At 38.4% G+C, this 19668-nt stretch overlaps 1 protein-coding gene across 1 annotated transcript in view; it reads right to left on the reverse strand.

The window, feature by feature from the left end:
• htr4 (5-hydroxytryptamine receptor 4) overlaps nucleotides 1-17660 on the reverse strand; it is a 92763-nt gene extending 75103 nt beyond the window's left edge. The window contains exons 1-2 of the mRNA XM_053323700.1: nucleotides 17555-17660; nucleotides 3936-4008 (exon numbers count right to left, since the gene is read on the reverse strand). Of these exons, the coding sequence (XP_053179675.1) occupies nucleotides 3936-4008; nucleotides 17555-17660 (179 nt within the window). The remainder of the gene's footprint in view (nucleotides 1-3935; nucleotides 4009-17554) is intronic.
• Between the last annotated feature and the right edge of the window lie 2008 nt (nucleotides 17661-19668).

Below are 19668 nucleotides of genomic sequence, written 5' to 3' on the forward strand. Positions count from 1 at the left end.
GCTGGTTTGTCTCAGCCAGAAGTGAAGTATTGGAGAATTTGCCAGATTTTAAGATACGTGGCAAAACTCAGATAAACAGTTAGGCTACATACAGACAGATTTTGTGTTATTAGTTTAACCTTTATATACTGTTTGGGTGTAAACCTCAAACCTCAAATGTTATGTTACCCTGACATTTGATGACTTTTCCTGTAGTGGCCAAAAATGAAAATATTTTAAAATGCTATACTTTTATAAAGATGCTACAAATGTTTGTCCCTTGAAGCTGTTCCAGGTCAAATATGACACATATCTATTGACATGTCCTATTGTTAGATTAATAGTTTTAATAAGTAGTTGATGAGGATTTCTTTTTATGATGTAGCAGTAAAGACTGATGACTCTAATGGTTATACAATAAACCCCACAAGTTCTGCTCATTTTCAGTTTCATTAAAATACATTTCAATCATTATTGCTATGTTATATTTTCATGTCTTAGGTAAAATAGGACATGATATTGTGTGATAGTACTGTAGATGATTTTTCTCCATAAATGAGTGGTGTAAAAGCTAAAAAAATACACTCTCTCTCTCCTAAGGCTATTGATGCTTTCTAAACAGATCCAGCTCAAAATTTGGTATAGACACTTTTTATGAGGGGATTCTTAGACCGGGTCAAAATTGACCCAGAACATACTGTGAGAGTGTAGAATATGAACAGTATGTAAGAGTTAAGGAGCTGAAAATATAGCTTTCCTACATGTTTATGCTTATTGAACAGGTGGTCTGATAAATCATGGATTTGCACGAGCAGCGTCATAGTTATTGTCTACTCAAGTAAAACGTCAACTTTCACTTCATTCACGCCTCCTCTCACCTCTCACTCCTCCTCTGATAAACCCTCCCACATGTTGAAAGCTAGATGTTGCCAGGTATTGCATGTGTGACATCAGGATGTATGGATGTAGGGCTCCGCATGGCCCGGTGTGAAGCCACGCATTAATCACTCGATGGCTGAAGGAGTTTCCATCAAGGCTGCTGACGGCTACGGCCAAGATACAGAGATGGAGCCCATTCATAACATCGAGGCATGAAACTAGGACACGTAGCGTAACTCCACCATCACTTAATCACACATGACCCTCGCCATCAACATTTATTCACTAAATCTGATCCTTGCTCAAACCTACACCTCTCCACACCTTCCTCTGACATGTTTTTGGATTTGTTGATACAATATTTTATGTTTATATATGACTGCAGACAATTAAAGAGGTGCTACTACTACTGATGGTGTGAGCATTGAAAAGCAAGCTGGAGGAAATATGCACAAAGCTTGTTTTATGGTTTTTGGTATGCAACAAGTCTTTCTATATGTATTCATTAAGCAAAAAGCACAGTTTTACACATACATCACATACAAGGTCCTTCTTTCTTGCTTCCTCCCTCCTTTCTTCTTCCTTCCTCCCTCCTTTCTTCTTCCTCCCTCCCTCCTCTCCTTCCTTCTTCCTTCCTCCCTCCTTCCTTCTTCCTCCCTCCTTTCCTTCCTTCTTTCCTCCCTCCTGTCCTTCCTTCCTCCCTCCTGTCCTTCCTTCTTCCTTCCTCCCTCCTTTTTTCTTCCTCCCTCCCTCCTTTCCTTCCTTCTTTCCTCCCTTCCTTCCTTCCTCTCTCCTTTCTTCTTCCTCCCTCCTTTCCTTCCTTCTTCCTCCCTCCTTTCCTTCTTTCTTTTCCCCTCCTGTTCTTCCTTCCTTCCTCCCTCCCTCCTTCCCTCCTTCCTTTTTCCTCCTTCCTGTCCTTCTTTCTTCATCCCTCCCTCCCTCCCTTGCTTCGTCCTTCCTTCCTTCCTCCCTTCCTTCCTCCCTCCTGTCCTCCCTTCCTTCTTCCTCCCTCCCTCCATTCCTTCTCCATTCCTTCCTTAACTCGAAGGCAACAGCAGGGTTAAAGCAAGATATTTAAAGTGACAAAAGATAAGTTAAAACCACATATAAGTGATAAGAATAATGTGTTGGGGTCACTTATTTTAGAGAGAGTAGTAGTTGTTGCTACGGTAACAAATCATGTAAATCCAAACACATAAACTAGCTCATGACATGCATGAGAAAGAGTATAAAATCCACAAAAATCACAATCCTCCTCATCATTCTCTGCCAGTTATGTGGGTGCTCAGGAGGTTGGGCACCCATGGGGGAATCTGGCATTTTTCGGGAGATGATGCAAAGCAGAGTTTGAACTGAGAGCTAAACCTGACAGTCCTCTTTGGGTTCTTTCTTACAGTGCATTGATATAAAAGTGGTTTTAAAACAAGCACAATAACCTTCACATTGAGGTTGTTGCAGCCAGTATAACATATGCAATCCATTAACAACTAGACCTTTGATTTATATCAGGCATCCACCCAAAATATATGAGTTTGAAAAAGTGTAGATTGTCTTAAATATTTTCTTTCTGCTTATCTGTGCATTCTTGGTGCTTTGTAATTCATCTCATTGTGTGTCTAACCTCGTTTCAGCCATATATTACTTAGTCTTATCAGGCTGAGGTTATGTGAGTTAAAACAAGCAGTCAGAGCCATAAATGGATCGAGCTGCACCTTCAAAGTGTTGATCTAAAATAAAAATCCATATCTCTTAACTGTCTCTCAACCTCCAGGCTAAATGGATGTAAACCAAGCAGAGGAGGACACTTTACATGCCAAAGCAGCACACACAACACACCATCCAATAGTCTCAGCAGGGTTCCTGTTTTAATCAAACCAACAAGCCTGAGGGTGAGACAGAATACAGAGGCGATGAGCAATGCTGCAGCAATCCCAAAATTCCTCCACTGAAACAAAAATGAGGACATGAGGAAAACCCTTGAAGAAACAACGAAGGTAGGTCATTTATATTTTGATGTGCAGCAGCCCAGCAGCCATGTCTGTTCTAGATAACGACTTTCTAAAAACAGACACATTTTTTTTTTTCTGGATGTACAAACAAACAATCCAGGGTAAAAAAAAAGCCAATATGTCTCATGGCTAGTGGTCATTTAATCATCGTTCTGCTTTCATTTGATAAAAAAGCATATCTAGCACTCTTGTGGAAGAATGAAGCATGATGACCAACTTCATTGCTTCCCGCATTTTTTATTGATTCCCATAGATACCCTAAATTTATATGTAAGAAACAAATTAGGGTCCGACTGATGCAATACCAATATTAGGGAGTAAAAAACTATGCCAATATTGATAAGCACTGATTATTTGCAGTGATCCCTCAAATATGGTCGATCAAAACACTTGTGACAAACATATGTAATGATGTTTTACACTTTAAGAATAAACTTTATTGTATATTGGTTAAAGTGAAATCAGTGCACTGAAACAGTACACTTCACAAGAAATGTAATAATTATAAATAACTATAAATAAAAAAATACATAGACCAAAAAAATACTTTAAAATATTACGTGTATTAAACTTAAACTTCGAAAAATATATATATACAGAAAATGCTGCTTTTATATCTTTAAAAATATCTGTGATAGGTCAATATTTGCTGATAATATTGGTTAACCAATATAGCTCACTTTCCATTTATATAGGCTTTCATGCACTTTTTTGATTTCTAGATATGCTTTATAGATTTATGTGTCTTTCTTGTGTGTCTTTTTAACTTGACTCTTTGAACAAACGGCCGCACAACAGTTCCTATATGTATACACACAAATGGAAAATAAAGTTCTTGAATCTTGAATCTCCAACTAAAGCTACACCCTTCTCTACTCTATAGATTTAGGTCCATATAGACTGTCATTATACTCCATATCCTCATTTTATATACAACAGAAAAACAGATGACATATGACTTGATATCCACAATGTTTTGATGAGTTGTGTATATTTGAACATAGTCAGGAAGTGTTCAAACACAAATAATTATTCTACATAAAAGTTGATTAATGAATTAATGCTCACCTCTCAAGCTCCTCCATCACCGGCATCTGGCCTGCAGCGCTGACATTCATGTGACCATAAATGCAGAGAGTCCCTGCAGACAGAAGACCACAATTATCACATTAATATAATCATAATAATCATGCATTAAATGGACCGCATTTACAAAGAGCCTTTCTAGTCTTGTGAACACTCAAAGAGCTTTACACTGCATGCCAACATTCACCCACTCACACACACACACACACACACGTATATGTACACTGAGGCTGTCATGCAAGATGCCAACCTGCTCATCAGGATCTAATATAACAAACACACACACACACACACACACACACACACACACACACACACAGATACACTGAAGCTGTCATGCAAGGTGCTAAGCTGCTCATCAGGATCTAATATAACACACACATACACACACACCGCTGGTACAGCCTGGGGTTGAGTATCTTTCCTGTAGTAGATATTCTGTAATAAAAGTTTCTCTGAAGAAAAGCACAGATGACGGAGTGATGAATCTTTTCTCTGTTTACTCACACTAGCATGGAGAAGGACACACAAACAGTTTCAGCTTTTATACTGTAACTCCTAGTGGAACTTTGCAGAGGGGAAGTCATAAGGTACTAAAACACATGAACCAACCATGTAACCTGCTGACTCCTAAATAAATTAGACATAGACAATTATACTACCATGTGTCTTTCCTGAGTTAACAAAAGTCATTATAAAGATGCTCATAGGCATTTTACAGATGTTAAGGCACACACACATGACACAATTAGGGATGTCCCGATATGACTTTTTCACTTCCGATACGATACCGATATTGTAGCCTTGAGTATTGGCCGATACCGATATCAATACGATACGATATAGGCACGAATCATACATATATTTATTCCTTATTTTGTTGTGTGGAATGTTAGAAAAGGCTTGATAAAGTGATGTTACTGTTACTGTTACTGATGTTGTAGTGATATAACAGAAAACAATAGTCAGCAACAGTAGGTATAGGAAAAACTGACCCATTTATTATTAACCAATTGGTTACATAAATTTTAACCTTCAACATAAATAAAAGAGTATTACCTCAACAAATCCAATAAAAACAAAATGTTATATTTAAAGTGCAAAATAACCACTGGTTACCAACATCATTATACAATTGAATAGAATAAATTAAATTTTAAAGTGCAAACAATTCAAGTTCACTCCAGTTATTTTTTTGCTGACAGTAGTCAGCATATGTTGGAAACAACTGTGGGCAGGGACAAAAACAACAACAACAACACAATATTGTCCACTGTCCAACTGCTCTAAGTTAAGAGTTCACACAGCTCCAGTTTCACTGACTGACTGTGCCCAAAACAATGTAGTAATTACTCTTAGTCTTCAACGAAGAATAGAGTGTAAACACAATAAACATATCACTCTAATAACAAGAGCATAAAACAAATAATAATCAGTCAGTGCTGACTACCCTTACAGAAGTCCGAGCATAATGTGGAGATTTTTTCTTAAGAAGATAAGCATTTCAGCATGCTGTGCTGTCAGCCTGCTCCTGTGCTCCTCAATGATAATTGACGCTGTGCTGAAGAGTCTTTCACTCTCCACACTCGTGCGCCTGACAAATGTTGCATTTAGCTGCAACGTCTTTGTCCGAGTTTACAGTAAAATACTTCCACACAGCCGACATCACTACACCTTGCTGCAGGCACACACGTTGTCGTTGTTGTGATCACGTGGGCTGTGCATGCTGGATCAGAGACGCTCTTCTTCCGCGGCCGGCACCAACGTTAATTAAGGGGCATAACCGCTACCTACTGTGTTGGAGAGTGATCAAACCAGAGTCACCTATTATTATAGAAGTGCTGGAGCGGTAAATGGACAGCTTATATCGGAGCGTTTATATCAGAGTTTTTAGATTCAGTCCGATAAAATCCGATATTCACTTTTTTGGCTGATATCGGACTGATTTCCGATATCAATATCGGATCGGGACATCCCTAGACACAATGAATCCCTCACATTCCCAAGGATGACATTAATATAAGCGTATCAAACTGAATCAGAATTATGCAAATAAGACATATGAAGTCCGCTGCTAAAGTGACCTGGCACAGGGTGATAATATTGGATTAAACAGATATTAAACTTTAAATTAGTTTTGGCCACTTTTTGAGACTGACAAAAATCCTTTGATGATCCTTCATACATTTTATCTACTGCTACAATTCACTAACCTACTAGATGCAATTGCTCTAATATGTAAAATGAAAATAATGTCACCGCTAGTGTTGTGGAACAATTATCTGGTGTCTCATGCATACCAAAAAACCCGCCCCTGCTGCTGTAGAGGTATAAATACATTCAGCACACACTACTACTACTACTACAGTCTACAGTTAGCCAGTTAGCTGAGTTAGCCGCCAAGCTAATTGCCGAGTTAGCTGTTGAGCTAACCGCTGAGTTAGCCGCATTGACTGGTATAAAAGGTTAGCCGTCAAGCTAACCGTCGAGTTAGCAGCTGAGTTAGCCGCCGAAAGCTCTCAGACGTAGCGTCCATGTTTCTGGTAGAGGTGGTGACTTTGATTGACAGGTGACACTTGGTAGGGGGCGAGGTTTCAGCGGACTTAGTGGGAATGCCCACAGTATTTGGGAGCAGAGAAAAAGGCTGATTTTTACACAACTTTGAAGCCTAATTTCATATATTTGCCGATTTTTTTAATCATTCAAATTTGGCAGGGTGGTTAACAATACACTTTTCTGTGGTATGTGAAACGCAGAACACATATTTATTCTTACTTTACACGGACTTTACTTTTTTCTATTTTTATGCTTAAAAAGAATCTCCAATGTGAAAGTGAGAAAAGCCTCAGCAGCATGTAAGAGGAAATAATACATCATGGACAGAATCTGCCTGCTCACAACCTGAGATTATTAAAACCTACATTTTTACTCATACATCATTTTATCTGGACCTGATCTACCAGTGATAGCACAAGGCTTTGCTGTTGAGTGAATATAAATTTCCAAGGCGGTGCAGTCGGGAAGCAGACGGTGAAGGTCGGCCTGACAGAGAGGTCAGAAAGCGACTGAGAAGGTCCACACCCCACAGATTTACCCCCTGAATAACAAAACCCATGATGCTTCGGGCCATATGGACGGCTGTCAGAACCGGTTCATCATGTGAACAATTAAAGATGACAATCCGACAGCAGAATGAACTAAATCTCACAATTAACTACATTATGAATAATAACAAGTGCAAAGATCAAATTCAGGCAACAGATGGAACATTTTGTGTTTAGCACCATGAAAAGGACAACATCCAATAGTCTGGTTAATGTACTGGATATGAACATAAGCACAGCCACTGATAATTGGAGAAAGTTTCAATAAGTTAAGTTTAACTATGAGTTATAATAACTGTTGTTTCTACTTGAGTTCAGGTCTGTTTACTCAGTGTCTCCCTGCAGCCATTAAGGAAGCAGATGACAGAACATTCCTGCTGCAGACTGACTCTCATAAAATATTTAAAGTTCAGCTACAAGCTGCACCTCTGTTTTAGAAAGAACTCTGGCTGGAGTCATGGGTGCTTGTCCCTGTAGTGATGCCTCATCCCCATCTGGGAGTGTATTCAGCCCAATCTGCTTTATCTGTCAACTACTAGTCTGACAGATCTCTCTCCAGCTTATTTTTTCATTTAAAAATGGAAATTGCACCAATTTAAATGAAAGGGTGTAGAGAAAAGTGAAGTTCATTAGTTCAAATGAATCCTCTGTGTCAGGAGAAATGGTGTTTTAAGATCACACCTGTTCATTTCACTGAAAGTTGCTCCCATATCGCACACAAGCATTAGGGCAACTCTGAGCTGACTGCCTGAACACAAACTGTCTGGGAAATATACTGTTTAACCTGCATTTATTTACAATACATTTACAATTAATTTAAAATAGATTGCATGTATGGTTAAACAGTTGACTACTTCCACAAAGAGCAACATTAACATTGATTTGGAGTCATGTTTGTGTCCATATTTCACTCTTCTTTTAGCTCTGATTTGGTCCCAACCAGCTGCTGAGAAATACATCTGGCTCTTTGGCAGCCAGATGTTCAACTATGTTCACCAACTAGTTTCCAACCTTGTCTCTTTACTGTTGGTGCTGTTCAGTGAATTTATAGTCAGTAGGAAGAAGTTTTTCTTGACCTTTTGCACAAAAAAAAGTAATTGCTTTATTGCTGAAGAGAGCTGATCCGTGATTCTAGCAGTCGAATATAAGACTCTGCTGGAATGACAATATTCTGTAGCAATGTCGGTTGGCAATGTAATATACTTCAAAGCTAATATTTTGAGTCCAGGTTACAGTGCCAATGTATGTTAACACCGTGAGTATAGTATTCCTTTCATTGCAGAGAGTGACTGAAAATACGCAATGAGAAAACTGCAGCAGGGATTCAGCTGCAAGTATACTCCATCAGATCTGCTTATTGGATGGTTGAATAGCTTTGGAAACTCCTTCCTCCCAGGTTTGTCTATGTCTGACAATGTCTGTACCCAAAAGAGTAGTAGACACACACAACCCATAAACTTCAAACAAGTGCTGGACCAATGAAACAATTTTAAAAAAGCCCTCTGAAGAAGACTGTGAAGCTAGAAAAATCATTAAACTGCATCTATGGGAGCAACAGTGTGCAGAACTTCATCTTTCTTTGCAACAACCCCATTTCATGAAGGACATTATCCAGCTGTGCAGAGGTAAGAAAGGAAAACTTTGAACTTCTCTCTATAGCTTCCTTTATTCATTCTTTATACAACTATATCTGTGTCACATATCGTCTGAACAACCGAGTGCAACACTTTGTCCCCCTTTCAGGAGACACTGTACTCCATTATCCCCGTATTTAAGCGATTTAATCATCGCTATACTTCCAACTCCAAGTGGCCGTTCTTAACACATTCAATCATACAAACCACTTCTTTTCTTACATAACCTGCCTCTTACACCCGCCGTCTTTTCTCAGGTTTTCCGCACTTAGAGAATGATTAAACCGGCTTAGGACAGATTTGTCTGTGCACTTACAAGGTCCTGAGGGGTAAGATGTGACTAGAATGAGAACATGGCATGAGAATGAAAAGAAATAATGCAAAGAAAGTGAATGATAATGGGAAGATAGGCTCAAGAAAAACTAATTACACATACAAACAGTGAGCACCAAGCCCACAACACATCTCCAGACTGTGTGGCTGCAGCATTTTGGGAGTGGAGGGCTCGCCTGTGTTTGTTAAACTGTGTGGGGCATAGAGCTAGTTCAGGTCTCCAGAGGTTCAGCCAAAGGTTTCCTAGTGAAGGGCGGGGCTAAACTAGGCTCCTGTGTACAGGATTTACGGTCAGCAGCTCACAGTGGCCTCCTGGAGGAAATAAACTGAGAACCAGTAGGGTTTAAGTCAGCAATATCTCTTCCTGTGAAACCATCAGGGGGGGTGTGAATATACTTTAAATGATATCTTATTTAGATTATACGTGCTTCATTTGATTTTGTCGCATCACATTCCTCTTAAATACCTTTTGAACTCAGTGTGTTGCTGTATCCTTCCCTCAATAAAGCTGCAGCACATACAACAGTGTACACACTTATAATACAAGTATATAAGTATATATGTGTGATGTAAATGTCCACAAAGGAAAACTATACAAACTATACGAGATTGAATACATAGATGAGTACAATATGCATTTTGCTCAGTTGGGTTTCGCTGTGAGGTGATTCTCTCATGGGAATTTGATCTATTGCAGTTTTATTATGAATCATCAAAGCACAATATAAACTGGAATAATACAGATGTTCAGGCTTCAAAGGCCATATGTCAAAATATAATGATGATCCAACGCTGTGCTTACATGCTGAATATCCTTAGATACATTTATGTGTAATCAAAATATTACAACAAGTCACAAACAGGTCATTTCTGCTCCAGACCCCATTAGCAGGTTAATCATGAATGCACAAACACCACTAAGAAACAAAACATCATTTAATTTCTCTGATTTAGACGGACAGGTTGAGTATTTGCTTTGACACTCTTCTGTTTTCTTTTTCAGTACAACACAATTTCAACACAAAATCCGATTTCTGCCTTTTGAAATAAGTGACACCAACTTTCCACCAACTCTTAAACAGTGACTAGTAGCACAAAAGAAAAATTAAATGATAGTTACCAAAACAGCCTTAATTTAAACATCCATATCCGACTATAACCACCATCACTATAATAACCTGATGGGAGCATTATTACTGAATTATTGCTTAAAAGCTACCGAGCTAGTGTCTTTAAAATATTCTTTTTATACGTATTTTAGGACAACACTACCAACAACCACCAGAATAAATATTACAGTATTTTTTACCACATCACACTATTAGACTTCTCTATTAAAGTTCTGCTCTAATTATCCATCTCAATCTTCTCTACTGTAAAACCTTGATGCTATATTCATGCTTGTCAGTACTTAATGTTGCTTTAATAAATTATTACATACTGGTGAATCTGTGCAAACACAGATAATTCATCTTTGTGTTGAAAATATTAATAGTATATATAATGAATAAAAACAGCCATTAACCTGTGAGGTCAAAACAGTATCTTCTTCATTTCAGTTAATTACAAGCATTAAGCTCCTTTACTTCATTTTAGACAACCACTCATTATTATCCAACTGCTGCTGTTGCTTCATGGACCAGACCCAACAACTGAATTTTAGGCTTAGTGATACATAATTACTTTAGGGAAGAGATGTAGGTAGAGTCGAGTAGATGGAAGCAGCGTCGGAATAGTAGAGATTCACAACAGTGTTATTTATTTACAGAGACCCCAGTATTGAATAACATAGCAAAATAGTTTCTATTGGATGATACACTCTGTTATAATCTGGTTAGTTCAAGTACACGCTGATGTCCTGGTCTTATTACTAGCCAGATCTGCTCACAATGATCTGGAGGAATATAAAAAAGCTTGATGGAGGAGAAGTTAGTATTAAGACTAAAAAACTACAATATAAGTACAAGTAAAAAATAAAGGCTGGATGAATGTTTGGTGTGAAGATTGACAAGGTACACACACACACACACACAGGCAGTCGATCTTTGAGTTGGCTCCATGTGTGTTAATGCACGTCGACACGGGAAGCACGCTGGATGTGTTCTGCCGGCTTTAACACAAATGCAGATCGGACTAATGGATTTACCACAGGGAATGGATGGCAACATGCCAGGCTGTTAGAGTGCAGCTGTAACTGACCAGGAAGGTTTGTGCCCGCTGGGTCACCACACACACACACACACACACACACACACACACACACACACACACACACACACACACACACACACACACACACACACACACACACTCTCTAACACGTTTGTACTTGCAAACTTCTGAGGACCCTAACCCATACTAACTAAGTCCCTAACTCAAGCCATAGTCCTAGACCAAAGAGCTGAAATGATTAGACAATGAATTAATTAGTTGATTGAGAATTAATTGATAACAATTACAAACTCTGATTGATTATCTGGTTGCAGCCTTTACAATCTGAGGATCTACTTGTATGTAATGGATGTGAATGTAAACTGACATTCAACAGCTCAATCAATTATCAATTAATACCTCTTAACTTTTGTGTCGTCGTCCCGGGTCAAATTGACCCCGTCTGTTTTGACTGTTCTTTCTTCCCTTCTGTCTTTCTTTCCTCCTCCTTCCTTCCTTCTGTCCTACTTTCCTCCCTCCCTCCTTCATTCCTTCTTCCTCCCTCCTTTCCTTCCTTCTTTCTCCCTTCCTAACGTCCTTCCTTTACTCGAGGACAACAGGAGGGTTAATTGCAGAACTAAAACCAAGTCAGTGGTGGTTTAAAGATTACAGCAGAGTGCTTGATCTTCAGATCAGCAGGAGAAATCTGGGTGGGGAAAGTGAAAAAGCAATGTTTGCTCTTTCCCTCATTGTCACCATGGAGGTGCCCTTGAGCAAGGCCCTTAAATCCCAAATGCTCCAGTGCAGCTGCTCAGTAGTCAGCAGGCCAGACTGTTGATGTGATGCCTCCAGGTGTGAATGTGGTCAGGGCTTTAATGCAGAAGAGAGAGGTTGCCTCGAGGTGAAATGTCTCTGAATAAATGAAGGTAAAAAATGCAGTTTTCAAACAGGCCTTTGAAGAGGGACTGCCATTAGTAATACTGCTTATGTGAACACAGATCACCTCAAGGAATATTCACCTGGATAACATTAAGCTTTGCAACACTGTCCAAGAGTTAAACCTTAAACACATTGAGCAGCTACAGGGCCGATATCCAACCTCCATTTCATTAGTGAGATAGTTTTAGTGCAAATGAACAATATTCTGGAGGAAAATCAGGCTTTAGTACTCAAATAATCAGCGACTTCAGACTAACTCTGATTAAAATACAGTCTCAAGTCTTATCCTCTCAGACAAAAGCAGCGTTTGATACAGCTGACTATGATATTCTAATCAATCATCTAGAAAACGGTTGGTTGGTTGGTTCTGAGTATAAAATTGGTTCAAAACATACATCAAAGGGAGAAAGTTTTACTTCAGTCAGTTTGTGTGTCTGAAGAAAATAAGAACTGCTTTGAGGTTGTATAAGTGAGATGCCTCTTTGAACCAACAATGTATATTTCCATAATTTGCAGATGACACACTACTGTATATCTCTGTTGAACCAAACAACACTGCAACTATAAGCTCCGATGCTGCCTTGTAATATTATTTGATGAGTAATTATTTCTTAAAGACAACAAAATAAGAAATGCTGTTAAATAATCTGAGGGAATTAAGTCCCTAAATGAAATCTGAGGTCATAAATCTTGGTGTTATTTTTAGATTCAGATCAAGGCTTCAGGTCCAACATTAACAAGGTGACGAAAACATAATATTTCCACCTCAGAACCAACCATTTATAAATTAAAATGTATATTAGCTTAATCTTATTATCCCTCTTATGTTACATTAATGTGTTTAACATGTATTTATGTTCATGTTATATTTATTTTCAGGTGAAGGACTTGGTGCTTGTAATTCCTTTAACACTTTGAGTTGCATTTCTGGCGTTTATACAAAGTTTATTGTTATTTTAGTATATAGTACTTTGTATATATATACAGTATATATAAGTCTGGACTGGACAAAAGTCCCAACAATAGCCTAAACTTAATTAGGTCCTTACAAAAACTGATGTACATAAATGCACAAAGGCAGTGTACCCAAAAAAATATATAATACAAAGAAAATATCTGTGAGGTTAAAATAAATCTCACAAAACATCATTTTTGTTCTTTTTCTGAACAATGATACTGAAAAAGTATCAAGAAGAAGAACTTTTAGACTCAGTGACCTAAAGCATTAGGCTACATCAACACACACACACACACACACACACACACACACACACACACACACACACACTAGACTGGAACTAATTAGACTATATAAAGTCAGACCACACACAATCCTAGGAATCTCTCAGGCAGTGCATAACTTCACCAAGCTGTACAATCCTCTAGATTTGAAGCTTTAATTACAAATGTACCATTTTTATTTCATCATGAACTTTAAATTATGAGAAACATCAATCACATTTTTTTGTATTTAATTCACATGGGTACGATATTTCATGGGAAAACATAAAACATAGATTATTTTCTGCACACAAAAGTAAATCACTTCTTCCTTGTAACATAATCCAAGTCTCTACCAAATTTGGTCAAGTTTATTTATAATGAGAAATCACAGTTTGTCTCAGAGGGTTTTACAATCTTTCCAACATGTGACAGCCCCTTCCTTAAGTCAAATCTGTTAATGTTTTTTTTTTTTTTTTTAGATATTCTGCCTAAAACATACAAACAAAAAGGAGACACAAATAAACACAGTCAACCTCTCCCCTCTTAAATACTGGCCTGACATTTCTCAGATTAAAGCCACAGGAAATGAACTGAACGAAAGACAGAGAGATAAAACATCTTTCCAGAGAGACCTATCATCCAATTTGATCAGAATACCTCAGCGAGTGGGAGAGCCGCTTCCAACTCACGACCTCTCGCTGTGTTTTTACACATAGCATCGCATGTCAGACTGCTACTGAAGTGTCTCGACGGCATAAAGGCCTGGATGACTCTGAACTTTTTACATTTCAATGATAAAAAGATCCCCCCGTAGATCTGGGTTCTTTGGCCCTGTATATCAAACCAAGCATCACAAACCTAGGGGTTAAAGTCGACCCTGAGCTTAAACTCAACAGTCAGATCAAGGCTGTTGTTAAAGCGATGGTTCGGCGTAATTTCGACCAGGCGTCATATGCACCATGAGGTCTATCTAAAAACCACCTCATTTTCATTTGGTCGGAAAATAGAAAGAATTTATGTCTGAGAGGAAATTATATTTTTTGCCTGTTATATTACAAATTTAGATGAAATTCTCCAGCACTATTTGCTCCTCCAACATCCAGCTGTCGATCATCCATATCCTTTCCTTTTCCTCAGGTTTCAGCTACACTGCTTTTTATCTCCGACACAGCGACCTGTCAGCCCGACTGTATCATTTGACACTTCTTCACACCACAGTCACTCCTATGGATCCACTTATACAAAGCCAAGCAGCATGACCGAGACATGACAGAGCTCTGGTGCTTTCATGCAAGATGGGAGTCAAACTGTGTTAATGATATAAGTCAAATCCAATCCTGGACATGGAAACACTTCCTCTTTTCACACTCTTCACCATTCCCAAGCCTCTTTTCACAACTGTGTAGTGGCAGCACAATGTGAATGATAAATGACACACAATATGTTGACCATGACTACCACCCACTCTGTGTTATATACTGTATCATACATATACTGTATATCAACTCTGATATATTACACAGTTTAATTTGAAAACCATTTAAATTGTCATTATTAATAATTGATGTTGAGTTCAGTTGCTTTTTAAGGGTTCAAATGCATGCTGGATGTCATTAAAAGTTATGAGTTTAAAATACAAGCTGACGTAGCACTTATTGTACAGCAGCTAATGTTAAAGCTAAATTAGAGGGGATACTTTATGCTTTTGTAGTTTTCAGTTATTGCTATCATTTTGGATATCGATGTTAACCCTCCTGTCGTCCTCGATTCAAGGAAGGAAGTTAGGAAGAAGTAGAAGGAAGGAAAGGAGGGTGGAAGGGAGGAAGAAGGAAGGAAAGGTGGGAGGGAGGAAAGAAGGAAGGAGGGAGGGTGGGAAGGAAGAAAGGAGGGAGGGAAGGAAGGAAGGAGGGAAGGAAGGAAAAAGAGAAGGAGGGAGGGAGGAAAGAAGCACAGAAGAAAGGAAGGAAGGAGGGAAGGAAAGAAGAACAGAAGGAAGGAAGGAAGGAAGGAAGGAAGGAAGGAAGGAAGGAAGGAAAGAAAGAAAGAAAGAAAGAAAGAACAGTCAAAACAGATGGGGTCAATTTGACCCGGGAGGCCGACACAAGGGTTAAACAAGATGATATTTTGAGTAATGAATCAGAAAAAGTAGTAGTACTATTATAGTTTATTTCAATGTTTGTTTATGGCATCCAGAGCTGGTGGGGGTCTGTAGAGGACCAGAATCAGATAGTAGGCCAGTATAAACTGTAAAACATGCAAAGAAAACTTAACTCAGTGTGATGTAAAGAGGCCTCTATGTGTCCTTGAGAATTAAAACAGAGATTTTAGCCTAATTTATCTTACTGGTTTGGTTCTCTGCTTGAACACCTATGGCTGTGAGGTTCGAGACTCTTAGCAGCAACTAGTTGGTGAAGAAAGTGAAGCGTCCAACAACTACACAGCCAGATAATGCTGTCAGGAGTTAGAAGAAGCCAAACCTGATCTGAAAGCAGAGTGAATATCGGACTTACTTTCATCCGGATGATAGGATGATACCTTAAGCCTTTCACAACTTTTAAAGCTTGTTCAACCTTTAAAAGTTTTCAACCTTAAAAAGTTTGCCACACAGGACCATGAGAGGTGTACGCAGTATGCTCAATATCAGACTTGTAGCAGCAGATCTTTATACAGCAACAAAACAAACAAATGTCTTTATGGAATAAAATATTAACGAGACTCAAATTGATAATTAGCCAAAACCAAGACCAAGATTCAGCTGCAAATACTAACACACACACACACACACACACACACACACACACACACACACTTCTATGATTTAAAATGATCATCAAGAGCTGCCAGATGTTTGTTGTGTTTTTTTCCCCACCCAACACCATCTGTTGCCCGTCTCCCCACTGAGATGCCCCATTAAGCCTGTATTGAGCCGGGGCCTGTCAGGGACCAAAGGACTCCATCAGGAGCTCTGGCAGCGATAACGCTCCCAAAACTCTGAGTGTGTCCTGAGGAAGCCATGATAGATGAGGAATGGTCTGGATATGGACCAAGAAAGGAAACATAACTGGGTCAAAATTTCTTTAACTAATCTGCATTACCAAAATAATTTAGGAGGAGATTTTCTTGAGAAAACATTGAACACATATGCAAAGAGTTTACTATGAAGACTGATAACTGTCAATATAAATAATTGATCTTCCTGTGCTTGAGGCAACTTAAAAATGATTACTGCTGCTTTGGTTTTGCTGAGGCAACTCAAAGCAATACGTTGATTTATTTTATTAAGTGCAATACCTCCATAGTATGCTATTATAGCTGCATCACTTTTTATTTTAATTTTTTAATATAGCGTACTGTCATCTTTTTTTTATAGCTGTGTGTGTGTCTTATTTTTATCTGGTTGTCATCTTTTTATTGTCTTTAAAGCACAACTGAAGTGGCACCTGTAATCTCATCATATGTCAAATATAATTATAATAAAGCTTTCTATTCTATTCTATTCTATTCATTATGTCTTTAATGAGCTTATTTCAGCTGCCATCAATGACATAAATCACTAGAAGGTGTTTTTTGCTGCATCATGCTGTCAGGGTGTAAGCACTTTTGAAACTTGCCGATCTGTAGTGCCACTAGAGTACAGTATCCAGCATTACAGTGACAAATCACCAAATATGTACTGTATTGGATTGTGGATGCTTTATTAAAGTACATAAATCAAACAGCTGTTGTCACTATGATACTCTGATTCAGCTCCTCTCATAAAAAAAAGGACTACAGGGAAGGATCTAAAAACCTCAGAGGTAACACATGAATTCCTCTGCTTCTTTACACCTGATGGTAAGGAGTTAAACATGACTGATTACCTTACAGGGTTGGAGGATAAATGCTTTGTCCTAGTTTAGGACATGCTTATTAAAATCTTAACTCCAGTCTGTGTCTACTACAGGGGAGTTAAAGCTAAACCCTTCCCAGCTTCTAGTGTAACATCAGCTGCCGTCCTCCTTTTGTATCGCTCCCTTCTGTCTTAATTCACTCCAATTATCTGCCTGCTCCTGTGTTCTGAGGGCCGACTCTATCCAAACCCTCATTATTCATCATTTTTTCCTCTTTGCCATGCAGCCGAAAATGACCCTTTAGACATCTGGGCAGACTCGCTCTTGAGGTTTCATTCAAGTGCGGGCATACGGATGTTTTATTTGACGGCGGTAATCAAATTTACCTGCTAGCTGAGGGACAATGAGCTGCCAACTGTTAATACTCCACTGTGACAGAGTGGAGCCGTTGTGTATCAAGGCGGGAGAAGAAGTACGAACTTCTGCCGTCATTCTGGAAAAAAGGACGGCGATCTCCTGCACCCACAAGATGAGTACACACACACACACACACACAAACACACACACACACACACACACACTTCTGTACCTCTTGATGAATTTCCAATTTAATTTAAATGCTAATCTGAGTTTGATGGCAGTCTTGGGGCTCTTCTTTCTCAATAACAAGACAGATGCTTCTCCTTTAGCTTCTGCATTGTATTTAGCCTTACTAAGTGTCTATTTGTTTTCATGACTGTTTCAATGCAGCACATTCAGGTTGCAGCTAATCCACTAGTCAGAGCACTACGCCTCCCAATTTGCTAAACTGATTATAATAAACTTTCTGCGGTGTTTCTCGAGCACTGTGCAGAGAAGATAGTCTTTTTCACCTCTGTTGAAATCCACTAAGACCATTTCTGCAATTTTCATTTGCATGCTTCACTCAAAACTGCTGTTCCAAGTTTATTAAGCTATCGTTTGAGGAATTCGGATGAAGCCTTGAATCATTCATGTGAGTGATAATAATGTTAGAGTAAAAGAAGGATGCTAGAGAAATGAAGAGGGAAAAGAGAAGGCAAAAATAAAAAACAGATCATAAACAAGAATAAATGATCAAAGAAAGAAAGCAACACAGAAAGACAGATAAAAGACAGACAGATGTTGATGGGACTTTGCCTTGAGAGTTATTCCAGTCTGTGTGTCATCATGTTATTGATTCCTAATATCGGCTGACACTGGATGGTATTTCATGGACATTTTCCCCGTTAAATGTCAGAGGAGTCTCGGTTCAAGGCCTCAAGGCTGAGAATAAAACAACTGCAGGAAGAAGAAACACAAATGAAGAAGGCCCCACTTACTTTAAAAGGTGAATTCTCTTATTCTCTCATATACTCGCCAGTTTAATTGCTGCAATCCCCAGATGTGCTGCTGACACCACTCGACACAGCTTTACAACTGCTCAACAGAAGCCGAGCAATTAGGTGAGTTTTAGACAGCCCCAACGTTTAATACAACGCTACCAATTTATGTGAAGTGAAAGTAAAGGAGAGTGTGCTTCACATATATGGCTGCAAATGCTGTAAAACTGCATGTGGACAGTTAATAGAGAAGGTCAAAGTTTAACTAGGAAGTGTAGCTCTGACAAAAAATCAGTTGGCATGAGTGTTTGCCTTTATAAGTGGTTTCATAACTTGATGAAACTTTTGAGTAATCATCATCACATTAAGACCCCCAAGCATCCTGATTCAGCAGGGAATACATCAAATTAAGGGAGCATTAAGGGATTCTGTCAAATATTGTAACTACAGCAACTGATTAGTAACATGTGACAAGCACTATTTGCACTATTACACATACTTCAGTCTGGTTTGAATTATAGCAACAGTATGAATTATGGATGGCATGCAAAGGACTAAAAACATTTAATTTTATCAGAATATTTCACTTTCAATTAAACTTCGTCGCTGCTTTTTTTCTTACTTTTATGATATTTTATGATTTTTTTTATCTTTCTTTTATATTGATGCTTTCACCTTGTAGCACAGTAAAATGTATTATTAAGGACATCTTTGATCTTCATAATCTTCCAGTAAAATAAACTTTAAGAATTGATCTAAATAAAAAATACACCTTAGGTCCAAAAATTAATCAAATATGTTCCCCAGAACCTTATGTTCCCCCATTTCTAAGACATTTTCCTCTTATCAAAATTAGGCCTTATGTTCCCTCAAGGATTTTCCACCAATTTCCCTAATGCATGTTTCATCTATGAACATGCTTGAAAGACAGGTGAAAGGAAAAATAGGGCTGAAGGAACATAGACACACTCCCAATAAAACAAAAAGGAGGTTCCTGTAAAGCAGCTTAGTTTGTGAATTATAACTGAACACCTTAATAGAGGTAGTCATGATGTTTCCTTCTTGACTCAATTCGTGTAATCACAATGAAGCAAAATAAATAGGTAAATACTAGTTCATTAGGCAGATGTTATTAGTAGGAGATAAACCTACCGGAAACA

This window comes from Scomber japonicus, chromosome 8, assembly GCF_027409825.1.
Source record: "Scomber japonicus isolate fScoJap1 chromosome 8, fScoJap1.pri, whole genome shotgun sequence".
In the NCBI taxonomy this organism is placed as follows: domain Eukaryota; kingdom Metazoa; phylum Chordata; class Actinopteri; order Scombriformes; family Scombridae; genus Scomber; species Scomber japonicus.